Source organism: Protopterus annectens, chromosome 3.part0 (genome assembly GCF_019279795.1).
Source record: "Protopterus annectens isolate FY-2018-M chromosome 3.part0, PAN1.0, whole genome shotgun sequence".
Taxonomy (NCBI): domain Eukaryota; kingdom Metazoa; phylum Chordata; order Ceratodontiformes; family Protopteridae; genus Protopterus; species Protopterus annectens.
Window position 1 is genome coordinate 122,961,187 of NC_056731.1, and position 18,699 is coordinate 122,979,885.

At 38.2% G+C, this 18,699-nt stretch overlaps 1 protein-coding gene across 1 annotated transcript in view; it reads right to left on the reverse strand.

Moving 5' to 3' along the window:
• The window catches only part of LOC122796781 (macrophage mannose receptor 1-like), a 1,193,236-nt gene that overhangs the window by 431,320 nt on the left and 743,217 nt on the right, over positions 1 to 18,699 (reverse strand). Inside the window, exons 14-15 of the mRNA XM_044065508.1 lie at positions 4,824 to 4,911; positions 2,651 to 2,795 (exon numbers count right to left, since the gene is read on the reverse strand). Of these exons, the coding sequence (XP_043921443.1) occupies positions 2,651 to 2,795; positions 4,824 to 4,911 (233 nt within the window). The remainder of the gene's footprint in view (positions 1 to 2,650; positions 2,796 to 4,823; positions 4,912 to 18,699) is intronic.

Genomic DNA, 18,699 nt, shown 5'->3' on the forward strand with positions numbered 1-18,699 from the left:
ATTCACTTCCTCACTTCAATCAGCTTCTCACCCATATCTCTCTTTCTAAATACGCCATGACCTTGTTTTTACTTTCATTTTGTATTGTAGTTTGTTTGTATTATATTAACTTACCTTTAATTTTTCTCTAAACTGACTAAAGTTTGTCTAAACATTAAATCATTGTTATATAAATTGTATCCATTCTTAATCAGTGTTTTCACTTTATGTCTGATTTGTTTTACTTATTTAACTGTAGATGATTTTGTATTATTTTTGAAGATTGTAAAATTATTGTTCTTAAAATGTTTTTGCAATACTTTGGAGCTTTTTCTCATTGGGCCTCAAAAAAAATAGTCATCTTCCCATTTGGATTCTCCTGGTAATCAAATGTCAATTAATGAATAAATAAATATCCTGGTTCAGTTGTAGACGGAATTTAATATAGTGCTGCTGAAAGGTGTCACTAGATGGTGGTGGAACTCAGCTATGCCTGACCCTTTAAAATCTGGCCCAAGTTGTTTTTAAATTTTATCTTGATTTAATCATGTCATCAACAAGATTACTAGTAGCCCTACATACCTGCCCAATGCATGGACAGCGAAAATTACTCTTGTTGGGTTGGGGTGTTTCACATGCAGCTGAATATGGTGCTCAAGTGCTTGTAAAACTGTGCCATGCATGGCAAATATGAGTCATTTGTATGGCATGTTTCAGACTCAAATTATGTAGCATACATATGGTGGTACAGATGGGTCAGTGAGTAATATTATGAACAGGGACTGCATCACACCTGTCACACTGCACTTCACAACTGCAGTTCCTTCCTTTGTAGTGGAGACATTTGTCCTCTGTCAAATACTGCACATTAGGAATATTCACAAAACATTTAGCACTTCTTTCTCAGAGGATGGGCTACAATGTACTGTCTCATTCTTTTAAAATACAGACCTTGATTAAAGTAGTTTAAAAGTGTAATATGTTTTATACAACAAAACATTATGATATGGAGGAGACAAATAGCTTGTGGTATGAATAGTGAAACAAAGAGTTTGATCTTGTAGTTAATCTAGGGAATGAATGCTATAGAGTCATTGTCTAAAGCACATACCATGGGGTTTATAAACACAGGGCACAAATAAACACAAGTGTCTTGTACCCTCTGTTTGTTACACAACCAGGGTCCTCAAGGAATCCTTTCCTAATCTCAATAGTTCCTGGGACTGTGCATTCCTCATCCCAGTTTTTTGAATGGCACACTGGAGCAGTTTTCATTCTTTAGCATTCCAGATCTTCCTGCATTCAGGATGTCAGGCACTACAGTGTACACCTTACCAAGTAACTTTGTGCAGCTTGTTGGTAAGGCAAAATGTATATACCCAAGCTGCTTTCCTTTGCTGCAATGTGGTCATGCATCCTGAGTATGATTCACTAAGACCCCACAGTCTGTTGTCACAGTATCAGACTTGAGTTCATTACTGTATTATGGAAATTAAGGAATCTGGTGCTGTGAATGCTCCCATTAATGGGAATTTGCCAGCATCACTGCATGTTGGTGAGTCAATCTGTGTGAGATAGCAGGTTTGTCTGCACTGTTGGGAACTCCATGGTTGATATAGATTTTCCTGTCATCCAATGGAGGACTAAGGTGTTTATCATTATTTTCACAGTGATGGTGTGTTGCACACCTTTGTAGGCTCAGCATCATACTAGTAGGTTAGAGGTTCTCTGTGCTGACAAGTTCAACACCATCACTTACTCCACAGTTTCTGTTATGTATGCATCCTCAATGGGGCCAGGAGGTACTTGTATGGCACTGGTTTGTAGAATGGTGTATAATCAGAAGGGTGTGAGATTTACATAAGGAGTAGGTGGTACAGCTACAAGCCATGTATGTTGGAGAAGGCCATGAAAAGGTTACCTTTTTAATTCCATGACGCATTACTGAATTCCTAGAAAAGAGATATTAAGTAGGCAAACATATAGCCTTACATATACTAAGAGACTGCTGTGGCTTGATGTATTCCTTTTTCTCTAATGTATGCCAATTTCAGAGTTAGTATATGTAAGTAGAGGGGGTATGACAAGTACAGCCCTCCCCGCATGTGTATTTGGAGGTGCAAGGGAGCTTTCCCCTGAAAAACAACTTTAAAGGAGAACAACCAGTTTCTACATTTGCTTTTCTTCTGTGATTTTTTTTATAATTTCCTGACTCAAATTCTGAGTCTCTGAATTACAATAAGTAGTCTTACACAATGGGGTCTTGTATGGTTTTGCTCCATTGTGTATAATCTTTCATGAATTGCATTGTCTGTTGTGTGCTATTCTTCAAAGCATAAGCCCTACACTATGATGTACAAGTTTTTTTAATATTACTCACTAATGCTTAAAATGCATGTAATATGTATTACAGCGAACTCAGTAGTTACAAGGTAAAAATATTGAAGGAGAAAGTCATTGTCTTTCAGACATGAGAGAGGTGACATGGGGGGATAATATTCTAACAACTCTTGCTAGCTAGAATGCTGTGTTTCAGGGTTTTATGGATCCCATCAGAAATTGTTCTAGAATTTATATGGTGTGTGAGCTATGCACTGGAATATAAATATAGCGAGTAATGTACCTTTTCATTTTCATTGCATATAGTATGCATAATCATTCAGTTTAATACCTTTTCGAAGTTGACAGATCCAGTCATTGTATAATTCACAGTTTTTGTCCTTCCAGAATGAAGTTATTAGTGGTTTGAACTCTACACAAAGCTCAACTCCATTCAAGTTATTTGGTTCTCCATAAGCCCATTCAGTAAAGATCACCTACAAAAATAAAGGACAGGATTATGGAGGTTAGCCAATCGTTACCAAAACATTAGCTTCTAGAAACTCTTCATGAAAAACTTTATGTGTTAGCATTACTTTTTCAGTATAATATTAGCTTAGAATATTTCTGTTTAGAAGTTGAGTTAAAATTATTAGTGACCTTTCTAAGTTTAAATTCTCACATTATGTTCACTACAAAACCAACACATATGTGTGGGTGCATTGTAGTACTTAGAATGGATGCAAGCAGCATTTGATAAACTATATAGCTTAAGGCACATCATTTATTAGTTATATAACAACTAAGATCCCCAAATGTCAGTTGAGATCCCAGTGGGAAGATCTTTTAAGAAAGTGCATGATGTGACAAACTAAATACTTATGCAGTAGTCCTTTTAATGAAGAGTTTAAAAGGAAGCCTCCTTCCCCTTTGTAAACTCTGCCAAAGAAACAACAAGGTGTATCATGCAAAGAAATCAAAGAATAAGTTTTGCACTGCACTTTATTGCAATGGTGATCTGTTGTGCCTGAGTAAATGCTGCAGAGATTTTAAGTATAAGTTGTAAGCATCATGCCACTGGTAAGGACACCTTGTAAACGATCATTAAGAAAAAACATTGTGCCTGCTAGTTTTTGGGGAAAGTGCTAACATGGCACAGTGCAGTCTGTGTTCTGTTCACCACCATTTCCTACTTAATGAACTACATGGGCAAGAAACAAAGGGATGAGATTTAACAATAGTAAGTGAATGGTGCTTCACTGTGGATCAAATAACCACATGTACCCATACACACTGGGTAACTGCATCCTCCAATCTGCCAGTATGGTTAAGGATGGAGGTATCCTGGTGGAGTCTGCATTAAAATTTGATGAGGATATCAAATTGACAATTAGGAAATGTTATGGGCTTACTAAAAAATGTTATGTCTTGACAGAGATGCCTTCATTAGGCTTTAAGAATTTGACATTTGCCCAGTAATAGAGTATTGTGGCTCTGTGAGGCATTGAGAGCCCCTCACTTGAATTAACTAAAGCACATTCAGAAGACCATCACAAGACAGGTAGGGGGTCCTTGTCATTTATCCTACTGTGAGAGACTCAAACATCTTTCCCTCTTTTTGATAGATCACAGACTACTCAGAGGTGATCTGGTTTTAGTTCATAAATGCCTATATAATGAACCTCAGGCAGCAAATTGGGAATTGAGTTTGTAATTCACAGTACCAACACAAGGAACAACAACTTTATGGTAAGTTTACCCGCTAACAGCTCTACACTGAAACGTTCTTTTCTGTACTATAGATCAGGGAGGTTATGGAATTCTCTACTGATACATATAAGACATATTGCTGATTTCAGTATATTTAAATGGCTTTAGTCCAATACTTTAATAATATTACATTTGCGTTATATTCCACAATAAGGCAAACTCTTAAATGGCCCAACATTTGTATATATTATCATTGAATTATTGAATAAATTTGCATTTATATTAACTTTGCAGCATTTTCCCCAGCATCCAGAATACTATTACATCAAATTCTGACTAATTAAAAATCTCACCTTCACTGCCACTTCATTTGCAGTTCATGGAAATTCTACTGACAAGATTGTTTCACTATTTGCTATGTATCTTAGTCTGTCATTATTCTGCATGGTGGGGGTAACAAAAGCTGTCAGTATTTCATTACACTCATATCTATATTTGTTGTCTCCTAAATCTATGCATTTGTAAAACCACACTTTATAATTATCTTTATTAATTCCTGTTCCGCACAGGTTTCAGCAATCATGCCAAGTAAGTATAAAATGTATTGTTTTCTTGATGTCCAAAAATAAGCTCACATTTCAATGACGGGTGCAAAAGATAAAATCAATTACTAAGCTTCCTACTTTAAAAGAAAGTGCAGTGCTGTTATTAAATTACACAAACAGTCCCCCTACTTCAGCGATCCAGACACCTAAACAAGACAAGCTAGTTACATTAGAATGGGACTAAGCTACCAGTTATGTACAACTACTTACAGGTGAATTGTCACTCCATGCAAAACCTTCCGACGGGTTTATTAAATTGAGACCGATCCAGTATCGATGAGAATAATAGCAAGATGAGCTGCAAGGCAAAGATGTTGTCTTTATACCGTGTAAATTAAATGCTTCTTACTGATGACGCTAATCTGTATTCTAATGCAAATGAACCATACAGATGTGTAACAGGAAAACAGTACTTCACTGGTGCAAACACTTTGATTATGCACTGCACAAAGCAAAGCACACGATATGGCATTCTGACAGGCTACTGCGCTATATCATAAGTTATAATTGGCAAAATATAACCCATTCCTTTAGAATACGCAGCAGAGATTTCAATAATTCATTTAGTGTTGTTCACACCTGCAAATAATACTTTTTCCTTTTTCATAATTAGTTTTACAGAAAAGTTTTGTTTAAAAACAATATAAATAATAACAGGAAAAAAAGCATGATTCATATTGATTTTGAGGGACATAATGCATTTAGGTATTTGAAATAAGAAATGTCACTGCTAAGAAAACTCAACTAATGAGACTTTTCTTTTTGAATGGTGTGCTAACACAGGCTCTTACACCCTTTGCCCCATTATTCCTTCAACTCCAGTCTTTCCTTCATACCCTAAATATCTTTTCCTCACTGCACTGCTTCCACTGTCATTTGCTACTTTCCCTTATCCACTTCACGTTTTGTACCAGCATGGTACCTTCTCTTTCTTCCTTCTTTCATGCCTTAGCTGTCTTCCTGTGTTATCCACCTCACTATAAACTCCCAGACAAATCTCTACTCCTTTGAACATCACCAGCCAACATTTACTTTTTAATGACCTTGGCATGTTGTGCTTCATGAATAGCAGTCTGTCCTCTGATCAGCCTTTCATCTCCTTCCACAAAGATGGGGTGTCACCAGACCTGGCAAATTGTAGACTCATACGTCTGACTAGCCCCATCTGTAAGGCTATGGAAAGGATCATTATGAAATGAATAAATAGAGACATAGGTAACCTACAAACTCTTGGCTCAAGACAGTTAGGATTTGTTAAGGGCAGATCCTGTCTACTTAATGTGGTTGACTTCATCAAGAAGGTTTCTGAAGCAAGGGATAAGGATAAATCAGTACATACTGCATATCTAGATCTCAGAAATGCAAGCAACACTATTGCACACTCAGGTATTATAGATAAACTATCCCAGCTAAAAATGGATTCGTATGTAACTTGTATAGAAAACTGGCCCACAAATAGAACACAGTAAATTATGGTGGGGTACTATATGTTTTCCAAAAGACCTGTCAATAGTGATAGAACCCAGGGTTCAGTCCTTGGCCACTCCTCTTAGGCATTTACTTCACAGAGGTGAAAATTATTTTTAATCTTTTATGGCTGAACAAGTTTGCAGATAATTGTAAACTTGGTACCATCATAAACTCCCCAGAGGACACCCAGATCAGATCTTCCAAGAGGGCACTTCCCAAATTAATAGCAAATGTGAAATCCACAGACTAAAACTGAATGACAAGAAATGTGTAACAGTATCCTTTGAAAAACAAGACGTTCCTTGTAACTATCACATTGACAAAATATCCCTGAAAATCAATCAAGTGGTTAGGGACCTGGAGCCCATGTAAACAACAAACTGTCATTTGATCACCACATATTCACAATTGTAAGAAAGTGCTTTTGCATTACACAGCTTACTATTAACAGTATATTGGCCAGATCCAGGGGTAGGATCATTTCTCTTTATTCCAAACTCATCAGTTTGATCATTGAGTATAATACCCCTTTCAGAAGGTACAGCTGCAAAAATTTGACACAACTTAAAATCAATTATCTAAATCATAAAAATTATGCCACCATCTCAAAGCCTTGTTTCTCTTCTCATTATTATACGGACTACTAAAGGAGTGATCTCTGCCTCGCAGCATACAATGGCTTCAACAGACTTTATACTGTCAGGGCTACTACAAGCCCATTGGGGGCATAAACACCTGCTCAAGAGATCAAAAATGCTTTTGCAACATAAACATAACAGTTGGAAGAACAGATACGTATTACAGAGTATACCACATCTTTGGAATCATCTTACTATCCCCATAAAGCAAAGTACTTTTTGTACACTGTACATATATAATCTGGACAGATGGATAGGTAGCCCCAAATTCACCCCTGGTTTAGACTACTTATCCCTCATGGAGAATGCTAACAAGCAAATGCTCTACTCATCTCTGGGTTATTTGGACTTAAAATACAAGGGCTAAAAATATGGGAATTTATAACTAGATTTCTAAAGATCCTCATGGATCAATAGCTTAGGAAGTATCAGTGAACCTACAAACCTATACCTCCTTTTACTACAATAGATTCCTTCATTTACATCTTAACTACTCTGGGATGTAGGAAGCTCATATTTAGACACACACACACACACACACAGACACACACACACACACACACACGCACGCACACACACACACACACACACACACACACACGCACGCACACACACACACACACACACACACACACACACACACACACACACACACACACACACACACACACACACACACACACACACACACACAAATGCACATAGATGTGGCTTCGGTTACAAACCCTTGCATAACTTTGAACTCCTAAGATGTTTACTTGAGAGCAAATGAATGAAAACTACGTGGACAATGATCTAAAAATGTTATTTCAACTTGCTGCTGCAAGAACCATTAAGTGCAACCTCTTGTACCCCCATGCCCTTCCAGCTCAAGAACCAGTGAAATAACCATAATAAAAAATAGCTGATATTAAATAAAGCTTTTTTATATATAGAAAGCTGCTAGTATAACAGTTTTTGCATCTGCAGGTATTTTCTGAAGGATAAGAAGTCTGAATTCACTTTTGTCATTATTTAGATACTGTAGTTGACACTTTACAAGGAAACCATACATTTTATGAGGAACAGACTACAAATATGAGGTAAAATCAGGGACAGTTGAAATCTATACCTTCTACACAGGTAGGCATAAGCACGTGTGTGCACACACACACACACACACACACACACACACACACACAGTACAAATATAATATCCCAGAAATGTATCTCAACTTGCTGCTGTTAGAAACAGACAGTGCAAACCAATGCAAGTTATTTCTGCCCTCTAAACATCATAACTCAAGAATCATCCAGACTCAAAAAGAAAATGAGTACAGATTTTAAATATTTGTCTTGCATACTTAGAAAGTTGCCAGAATAACAAGTTAGTATTTTCTGAAGTCTGAAACTCACATATCTGGTATTATTTAGTGACTGCAATTCATAACAAATGCCAAAAAGCCATACATTTTACTTGGAACTGAGCAAATGTCATCCACTAATCCATGGAAAATTACCCTCCACTTAGTTCCTCCTGACTTTTTTTGGTAATTAATCTGTAAGTAGCTCCCCAATTATTGCTTTTTGCCTTTCTCCTTCAGTTTTGCTACGGCCTGCAAACACCTTTAGAATATTGCCACATCACCATACTTATGGGAAACTAAACACCCAGTTATTCAGTCTTTTCCAGCAATCTTCCATGCTAACAGCATTTATCTTCCTTTCCTGCTTTCTGTAAGCATATTCAGTTTTTCCTGATATGTCTTTCTAAATCATCAAAGCATCACCCATCCCACGTTTTGGTTCCCTGTTGACATATCAAACTGGCATCCCCCAATTTAGACATCTCTCTTAATCTCACTTCACTTACTTTCCTGTAGATAAATATATCCACCTCCTTCTGCAATCTGTCTAGGATTTTGCCTGTCTTAACTAGGTTGCTAACTCAACTACATTTCATGTCACCCACTTTATAGATTCAAAGATTCATAGATTGCTACTACACTAGTGACCTGGCGGGCCTTTCTAAGTCTAGCCAAGCTTTCTCAAAAGAATAATGATGACTTGTATCCAAACAGGACATTGAGGGCCAGGCATTTATAAGCTACCTCTGTCCTTAAGGGACATGGATGCCAGGCCCAATTTCCTATTCCCCATCCACTGGTCTAGGTTGTAGTTAAATTGGGTAATAGACAAACTCAGCTTCACATGGATGGGAAGCCTGTTCCATAGAAGGGACAGTCTCTGGTGCATATATCTGTCTCTCCAGCATGGTCTGTTTAGGTCACAACCAAAATTCAGTTTCCTAGACCATGTACTTCTGATACTGCTTGACTTATGAATATGCAGAAGATTCATAAGTGTGGGGTTTACAGATCCCTTGTAGGCCAAGAACATATTACCCCTTGGCAATCTATAGGAGACTGAGTAGAGGGAAAGGGCTTTAAGTGTCTGTATAAGGCAGGTCTGTTACATCTTGTATTATTTTTATAAGGAGCCTCTAAGGAACCTCTAGTTGCTGCATGTGCCTGGTCAGGTACATACTGAAGGGATTGGTCTGATAAGGGCACAGAACAGTGGGATAAAAACCTCTTTGGACCTAGATGCCATGCCCTTACTTATACATTGCCCAGTATAAAAGCATTTCCTCATCACTGTGGCCACATGGTGGTCAAAGGTAAGACTACTGTCTATATGCTTACGCAGATCCCTGACCATTGTGTTGACTCTTAGGGCCGCACTATCAAAATGGTAATTAGCAATAGTTAATGGTTGACTTCCCAAAGAGTACAATTATGCATTTCTTAGCACTGCATTTAGAACTATGGCTTTGGCACCATTGGTTGGTCAGAGATAGGCCTTCTTGAAGAATGCTAGCATCTGCAGGGGAGTCGATGACAACTCCCAGCTTGCAATCATATAAAACTTAGTCAGCCATAAATCTTTAGTGTTTGTTTCCCCTTCAGACAAATAGGTGCCAAAAAGCAGCAGGACTAGTACTGAGCCCTGGGGACTCCCCTAGTGACTCGCCTCTTGATGGAGGTAGCCTCACCTATTATGCTCTCTTGGGTCCTATCACTGAGCCAATTGGCTGTCCAGCAGGTGATAAAAGGGTTTATACCAATTTAGTGAACTTGTCTAGAATGCCTGAGTGATGTATTGTCGCAATAGTCTTGGCCAGCTCAAGGTGAGCTTTGGAGACCCTCTCAATGAAGTCTACCAGATTTAGTAGGCATGAGCTTCCTTTATAAAACTTTAATTGTGATGGGCCAGCATTTGCAGGTTATCTGTGTCCTCATTTATCAAATGTAGATGATGATTCTTTCTATGGCCTTACATATGAGGTTGATTAGACTTATGGGCCTGTAGCTACCCGGATCGGTGGCTGTGTGCAGGTGAATGACTGTAACCATCTTCCAGTCTTTGTGCACAAAACCTGACTGTAGGCTCCAGTTGACAACTGATTCCAGTAGACCAGTGAGTTCATGTTTCATGCTATTTAGTAAGCTTCTTGGGATGTTATCAGGGCCCATGAATGTAGTGTTTTTGGCCTTGGAAAATGCATTGATGGAATGTTCCCTAGTAATGGTTGGGGGGATTGTGGTATGCAGTATTTCCTTTGGACTATCAGGGGGACCGGGTTGGAGAAATTTTAGCTAAACCTGTCAGCCAAAAGGTTGGCAATGGACTCCAGTTCAGTATGGGTGATGCCATTTACAATAAGTTCTGTGCATTGTTGTGTATTTCCCTTGAGGTTATAGACATAGCTGTAGAAAGCTTTGTGGTTGTCCTTTGAAGTATTAGTAAACCCTCTTAGCTGCCTGTTTAGATTGGTCAGGCGGCTTTTAGTATGTTTGGCCTTGTTCCACCTATGCTTGGCCAAGATTTTTTCTTTTGTTGTATAAAAGATTGATATTGTGATTTCACCAGAGTGGCTTATGTTTTGAGTTTGTCTTACTCTTAATATGAGTGGGCACAGCTCACTCTATGCAGTTATCAATATGGCAGTACAGGGATTTTGCAAATAGCTCAGAATATGCTATGGTGTTTACTGGGTTTTGGGTGCTTGAAATTTAGCTAAGGTGTTACTTAGTAGAGAGAGGTTAGCTTTGGAATAGTCCTTAAAGGTTTTTGGTTTTGCTGGGTCCCTGGATTTAATTTTTATTTCAAGCAATACTGCCTTATGATCAGATCATACGAGTGAGGACATAACATCAGGTGAGGAACATCATTCCCCATGTTTGTATGTAGAGCGTCAAGGATGTTTGCACCTCTGGTAGGAGAATGGACCAACTCTTCCAGAATGTTGGTATTAACAAAGTTTAGAAATCACTGGGCTTGTACATTAGAAGTTGTGTAGGATTCCCAGTCTACAGACGGGTAGTTTAAATCATGTTGGGTGAGGGACTCTAGTACATTGAGACAGACAGTATGGATTTCCTGAGACATGGATAGGGACCTATAGGTTACAAGGATATGGTATAAGACCCTGTCTATGGTGAGTTACACAGATATGAGTTCCAGTGGGTCAGTGGGTCATACACTTAATGCAGCCATGACAAAAATAATGTGAAAAATGTGCTGAAACAGTAGATATGGTAATGTAAGTCTTGGCTTGCTCGTACATCTTGAGCTAAGCATTATGCACTGCAATGCTTAAAGAGAAGAGGAGATTTGATAAAAAAAAATACACACAAAGAAGACCCTGTGGCCAATCAAAAACAGCAGCCTTTCTTTACTTTAAACAATCCTAATCCAGAAAATGACTCAGGTCCCCTCTACACTCACTAAAGTGGAACTGAGGCAGTTCTAACTAGACCTTCTTTACTTTAAACAATCCCAATTCAGAAAATGACTCAGGTCCCCTCTACACTCACTAAAGTGGAACTGAGGCAGTTCTAACTAGCCCTTCTTTACTTTAAACAATCCCAATCCAGAAAATGATTCAGGTCCCCTCTACACTCACTAAAGTGGAACTATGGCAGTTCTAACTAAAGACTGTAACAAAGGTCAAAAAGTGCAGATATTCATAATTATCCTGTCCCTACACTTCCCACCCCTCCCCTCCATCTTTTTCTCACCTCCTCTCAGAAAACCTCTCAGTTTCCCACACTCCTAAGTAGTTGGCTGTAGGACCATTGGTGCACTGCATTTCATTACCCCCCTCCCAGTCAAAGACTGTTTGGTGCTCTTCACTGATTTATAGTCCTGTCTGACCTAGCCTAGAATTCCATAACACTAACTCATATCCCTACCTTCCTTACTCACCTACTGCTCCTTCGCCCTTTCATTTCCTCCTGTTCTCGGCGTATCTTCCTTATGGTTAATCTGCATTATTCTGTTGTTGATGCCAGCCCTGCCTTCATATCTGTTTTACTCATACTTCCATTCTCCTTCCCCCTTATTGAACACCTTCTGCTTCTCCTTATATTTGTTTAGTGTCCCACTTCACTCCCTGTCCTTTTTTTCTTAAACACCTCACTTGTTTATCCCTATCCACCAAAACACTTTCACATCTCCCCTTACATCCACCACCTGCCTGCACCCACATGCACTCTTTATTTTACCTCCACATATCATCTAGCAAACTGGACTCTAGTCACCCATATGTATTAAATCAAATAGTACATCAACAAACTTCTACCCTTTTCCAAACCATATTCATATATTTAAAGTATATAATTTAGTTTTCCATTGCATCTGTTATCCTAAAATAGTGTCATTTTACCATAGTGTCAGCTAAAATATTATTCCTTATAGAACATGTATCATAAATTTTCCTCTCATTAATGACCACCATTTTTTTTTTACTTTCACCCCTAAAATAGGGCATTAACCCTTCCTATAATGAAAATTGCACCAAACCTAATATTTTGCCCCAGTAATTGAAAAAGATAATGAACATTAATGGAAGCATGAGAATATATTTGACACAACATGGTCTTTTGCATATGACACCTGACTATTATATTTACATGAAATATTTTAAAATTATATTCCTTTATTATTATCTAAGAGCATAAAAGTAAGGACAGTAGTGCCTTTTGCTGTTTCAGAGAATGCAAGTAAAGCTTTTAGTAAAATATGTATACTTAAGATAATCCTGTATTGCAAAATTAATTATACATATTCTAAAATTTATGAACCTTTAAATTTTGCACAATATTTTTCAAATCAGTAAGAATTAAAAAATATTCAAAGTTAAGTCTCTTTATTTCTGCCAATGTAGATTAATGCAATAGGTCTGTCATTTACTCATTCTATCTTCCACCAAAACACCAGAACTGGGTGCAAAAAAAAAAAAAAATACAGAGAAAAAAGGCACGGCAAGTCACAGTTATTCCTCTGACAGTTTTACCAAACTCAGCTATGTATACTATTCATTAAAATCCTATGAAAGGAAAAGAGAAGTTATGATGTTAAACAATTCCATTTTTATTTTCCTTAAATTAACAGGTAGAAAAACAATTTTACAAAATCACAGCACCTGGAGATTAGTTTACCTTTCTCACTGCACAGAAATAACATAGCCTAGAAAACCTGAGTAGTATAAACTACCCTACTACTCAAGATCTCATAATTTATAACTCCAGCAGAACATAGCTTATAGTTTACTCCATCCCTCTAAATTTATTTCACAAAGAAAAATATACAGTTAATCTCTCTTTCTTATAATCCAACTATCAATCTTATCAATGTTCTCCAAAATATTAAAAGTTCTATCTCTGGGACTACAAAAAACAAAGCAGGCTTCCTCAGTTTCTTTCCCTTTGATAAATTCAACTACTGTCCATCAATCTTCTCCAGAATGGTAAATGGTCTGCCATTTGGCTATACAGGAAAACATGCAGTCTCATTCTGCAAAAGTAGAAAAGAAAAATACTCATTAGTAAGTCTGCAGTCCCAAAATTCTGACTTATTGTCTTTTCCTCCCAAGGGCAGGCCTACTTTTTACTGACTTTTTTCCTGATTTGGTCTTTTATGTTAACGTGCAAACTTGCTCTTTATCTTTTTTGGAAGACCCAGATATTGACATCAAAACTTTTCATCCTCTATTAATTTCTTCTAACTCCGTAACAACAAACAAAAAATGAATACACAAATTAATGAAGAATATGCCTGACACATCATCCGAAATAAGTCATCCAATGAGAGCCGCAGCTGGCTGATCTATCATCTAATATTCCTCCCTCATCTGGTGCCTTTTAATGTTAAGTTGGGAGTTAAGGGGGAGATAAAAAAAGTCCACTCTGTCTGATCTGTCTCTCCTACCTTCTATCCTAAGGGGGAGTGCCAGGTTCTGTATGCCTTTAAATGAAGAGAAACAAAAGGTCTTCTTTGGCCACACATGAAATACCAAAGAAAACACTTCAATCTTGCAGTCCTTATTGTAGAAACAAGTTTCATTTCCATGCTGACATTTAGAAATGTTGGTATGGAAATGAATGGCAGTACTGTTGTCACACCCCCTGAAATCTTATGCTTAGAGTGTCTGCCCCCTTCACCCAACCCTAGCCACGATTCTGCACCAACCCTCAATTACTTTCCTGGCACAGGTATTCACCATTCAAGAACTGGGGCAAAAAGTCTCATCTGCCATTTCCAAGAATAACAGTAGAATTATTACAAATGTCAGCATTGCTTCCTATATCCATCTCTTTTTCTATCATTCTTCTCTTGTAGTCTTTCTCTTTGTCTTCAGTGATTAGTTCAGCTACACTCCAAGCACTTCAGACATTTCTATTATCAGCCTTACTGTGGCCCTGTATACTCTCTGGAATGTTCTAAAATTCATATCAAAAACTATGCAATGGATTCATCTGTCTTCTAAACACATTAACTGCATGTCTGCTCTATCTGATCATTTGACTCTTTATTTTCTTTCCTTCCTCTCTTCTTTAAAGTCAGTTTATCTAGAGGCAGGCGGTTCAAGCACCATGACTTCTGTTTTGAATAGTATCCATACTTTCCTCTTTGACTCTGATTTCCATAAGGTTTCTCAGATGAATTTTCAGGTTGTATAACATCCATGCCTTCTCCAGAAAGCTAATCACCAACTGCTAGTTCCACACATCACTTGGAGTGTCTCTAGGTTATGAATCAGCTGCAAGCCCAGGCTTGTTTTTACTTCCATAAGACTTCATTGCATATTTTCCACACGTGTAACTCTAGTGCACAGGTCTCTCTTTTCTGGGTTCTTTCTAGCCATGGAACCTATTCCTGAAGTGAGATGTGCTGTAGTTTTTGCAATAGCTTTTAGTGGCATCCCTGGCAGACTTCTCCTGACCTATTTAAGCACTCACTTTATAATAATTGTTTTTCCTCTTGGATAAGTGCACAAACTACATCTTCCAGATATTCATTGAGATCTCAGTCATCAGCTTGTCAAGGTCTTCCAGTTTATTATGCAGATTCTGGAACTCCTAATGGCATTTGTGTGATGTGATGCTGATCATAGGTCACCATTTTGCCCGGAGACCATTGTTACAGCTGCAGACAGTGAAAATGGGTACAATGCCCTTAAAAAGTGGGTATATCCAGGCAAAAAAAAATCTAATTAGCATAATCTACTTCTCTGAAGTACAGGCCAACACTAAAGGACTCTGGCTAACAAAGTTTGCAAATGACTGCAAAATGGGAGCCATTATTGAATTCCCACATGATGTGGATATTCTACAAAAGAGCCTTACAGAAACAGAGGCATGGTGCCAGAGCCATGGGCTCAAGCTTAATGTCAAGAAATGTATAGTTTGCGAAAAACCATGTACCCATGAATTACCACATTGGTGGCAGTACACTAAACACTGAAAGTGTGATGACAGACTTAGGGACACAGGTGGACAGTGGTCTCACCTTCGATAACCACATCACCACAACAGTCAGGAAATCCTTCTATGTGGCACACCTCATCACTAAGGGCTTTTCATCCAGGAAAAAAGAGCCCATTGTCCCACTGTACTCGTCCCTCATCAGACCCATTATATAGTACAACGCCCCATTTGATATGTACCTCACAAGACATCTGCAACAGCTAGAAAGGCCGCAGAAGTACCTCACTAAAAGTATCACAGGCCTAAAGCAGATGCCCCATGCTGACTATCTAAAAAAAATACATCTATACTCTGTGGCATATCATCTACTCAGAGGTGATCTCTGCTTAACATACAAGGCCATGTCAAACCCTAATCTGTTGAACATGCTCCACTTAAAGAAATCCCAATCCCTCAGAGCCACACACTCCAAGGATCTAAACCTTGTCATCACAATGAACAAAACATGCTGGAGGGATAGGTTCCTGACCCAGAGACTCCCCATACTCTGGAATAGACTGCCCATACATGCCAAGCAAAGCGCCTCCTTGGCCCTCTTCAAAAGGAACCATGCTGATTGGATGGGAGATAGGAAATTCACCCTGGGGGATCAGGTCAGTCACCCTGCTAGACAGGGGTCCAGGGAAGTAAATATTGTGTGAAGAAATATCCAGGGAATTGTTATGGCTAGGCTTGTATAGGCCCTAGGGCCGATAGCCTACTACCAACTTATGAACCTGTGAAATCTGAATACCAAATAGTACATAACTCTTCCAGCTTCCAGCAGGAATGTGGGATAATGCTCAGAAACATGTTAAAAAAACAGTAACAAAATTATGGAAAATATAATCATGTCATAAAAGTGACAGTGTAAAATCTGTAGACGTTAATGAGCTATATTTTGAAATTCTAACACACAAGGTCATTTATTTTTGCTACTGGAAAGGGAAATCCAAGATTTGTGTTGTCTTTCTTTAAATTATTGTTGCCACCCATATGTTGATCAGCTAGTGTGGTTTTCTGTGTACCAGACAACTTCAAAAATCAGGTATGATGAGGAAGGATTCTGAAAATAGCATCAAGGGGTATATCAAGCCTGGAAAGAAGGGCATCCTTCCAAAAATCAGCACAGCAAGTACAGAAGTAAATTATGCCTAAAAATAGGAGCATTCCTCCAAAACTTGGACAGTGTTGAAAGGTCTTTCCACCACATCTATAAGTGTCATAACATCTTCAGTCAGGTAAGTGGAATTGTCTCTGCAGTGTGCTACTTCCTGTATCAGACCATTCAGCAAGCAGACCAGTTGAAATCTTTTCTTCCACCACTAGTGCTGCACTCCTTTCTGTCAGCATGGGATCGTTAGCACTGATATAGGACACTTACTTTTTTCATACTTCTTTATCTACTTTACATGGATCCACACAGCCGTATCAGAAAGCTGGCTTCTTTAAATGGGCTCACTAGTGCCCCCCCCCCACACACACACACACACACTAATACATCATTGTTTAGTTCATTTGTAGGCTAATAGCAAAAGACTTTCAGTTGCATTAATTATGTCAGCCATCCTTCCAAACACGTCCTCCTCAAAGCTGCAAGCTTATTAGCGGCATTCAGTAGGGATGAAAATTGATGCAGTTCAGTCACACCTGTCTATTTATGGAATGATTTCTGTGGATTCTAGGCAAGGTTTTTCTTTGCAAGTTCTACTAGTACTGTCATGTGTAATGCATTATTTTATTAAATTATTTTGTAAACCAGTTGAACTGGGAGTGCTGTTGGAACAAGTAACTTGGTTACAGTCACACAGTAGGTAAATGGAGTTGAAAGGAATCAAACTTTGTACCTCATGTAACAGCTTAGCTCCTTAAACTTCTGTGCAGCTGCCAGACAATTGTCTTTCTCATTACTAATTTAAAAATGCCTAAGTATTGTCAGAAGATGTAACTGATGGTTGGGAAATATGTGAGTGTGTTCACTGCAAAGACAGCATGGTTCTACCATTTCTACATGTCATTAACTTTAATACTGCAGACAAAATTTTAAGAAATAGCTATTTCTGGTTGTCAAATAATTTACACATTCTAACAACAGGATTTAAAATGTGCTAAGAAAATTTTCACGCAGTGTAGATTATGAGCATGTGCTGGCAGAGCTGGATCATGGTCAAGTGGGGACCTAGGCAGGGTAATGTATTGCCCCCACCACCAGTAAGTTTCAGTTTAAATGTGTGTGAGTCATACTAAAAATGCACATACAGAAGCTACTAATTATATACTCTGCGTGCACTAGAGTGCATCCTTAGAAGAAATGTAATGCACACAGAGTACATTCTTACAGAAGAAAATTTTTGTGGCAGCCTCCCTGGCCTGTGGGCTCCCCTCCCCTGCTAGTGAGCCTACTCAGCCCGTAGGCCCTAGGCAACTGCCTAGGTCACCTACTTCTGGATCTGTCTCTGTGTGTTAGGGTTTCAATGACACATACCTCACCACTGTACAGATTTTCTCAGAATGTCTAGATTTGTGCCTCATACTTTGGTCCATTTTTCATAAAATTGTGGTTTTCTGGCAAATTAATAGCAAATCATTGAAGACTAAAGTTAGAAAATGATGACAGACATTTGAGTTTCAGACTTCATACACTTCAAAAATTAATTCTAATGTAAAACCTGTTATTCTATCAACTTTCTAAGTTTGTAAGAGCAATATTTAAAAAGTGTCCCTATTTTGGGGCCTTTGTCACACTTTTATTAATGACTCTAGATTTCTTGTTCTAAGAGGTTGAGAGGTATGCACTGACCCAACATGTAGTATGTTTGATCAAAGTGCAGGAGAGTAAACAGAGAAAGGTCATTCACAATCCATGTGCTACAAAACACATCTCTGCAGCAAATGAAATGTAACTTCTCTGAATGGTGACCTTGCAGTTCAGAACATAGCTGAAAGAGGGTCCACTTTCAAGTGACTCTAGTCCTAATTCTTTATACCAGCTGTTTTTTTTTTATTAAACAAGAAACATCTTTATTAAATTAGCATGTATGATGTAGACCATGTTACATTTATATAAATAAAAATAAACCATAGCAACACAATCTCACTTGCAAACATTATACATTCCAAACCGTGTTACACAACTGTAGCTGCAAGCATTATACATCACTTTTACAATATCCATTCATTGTTAGT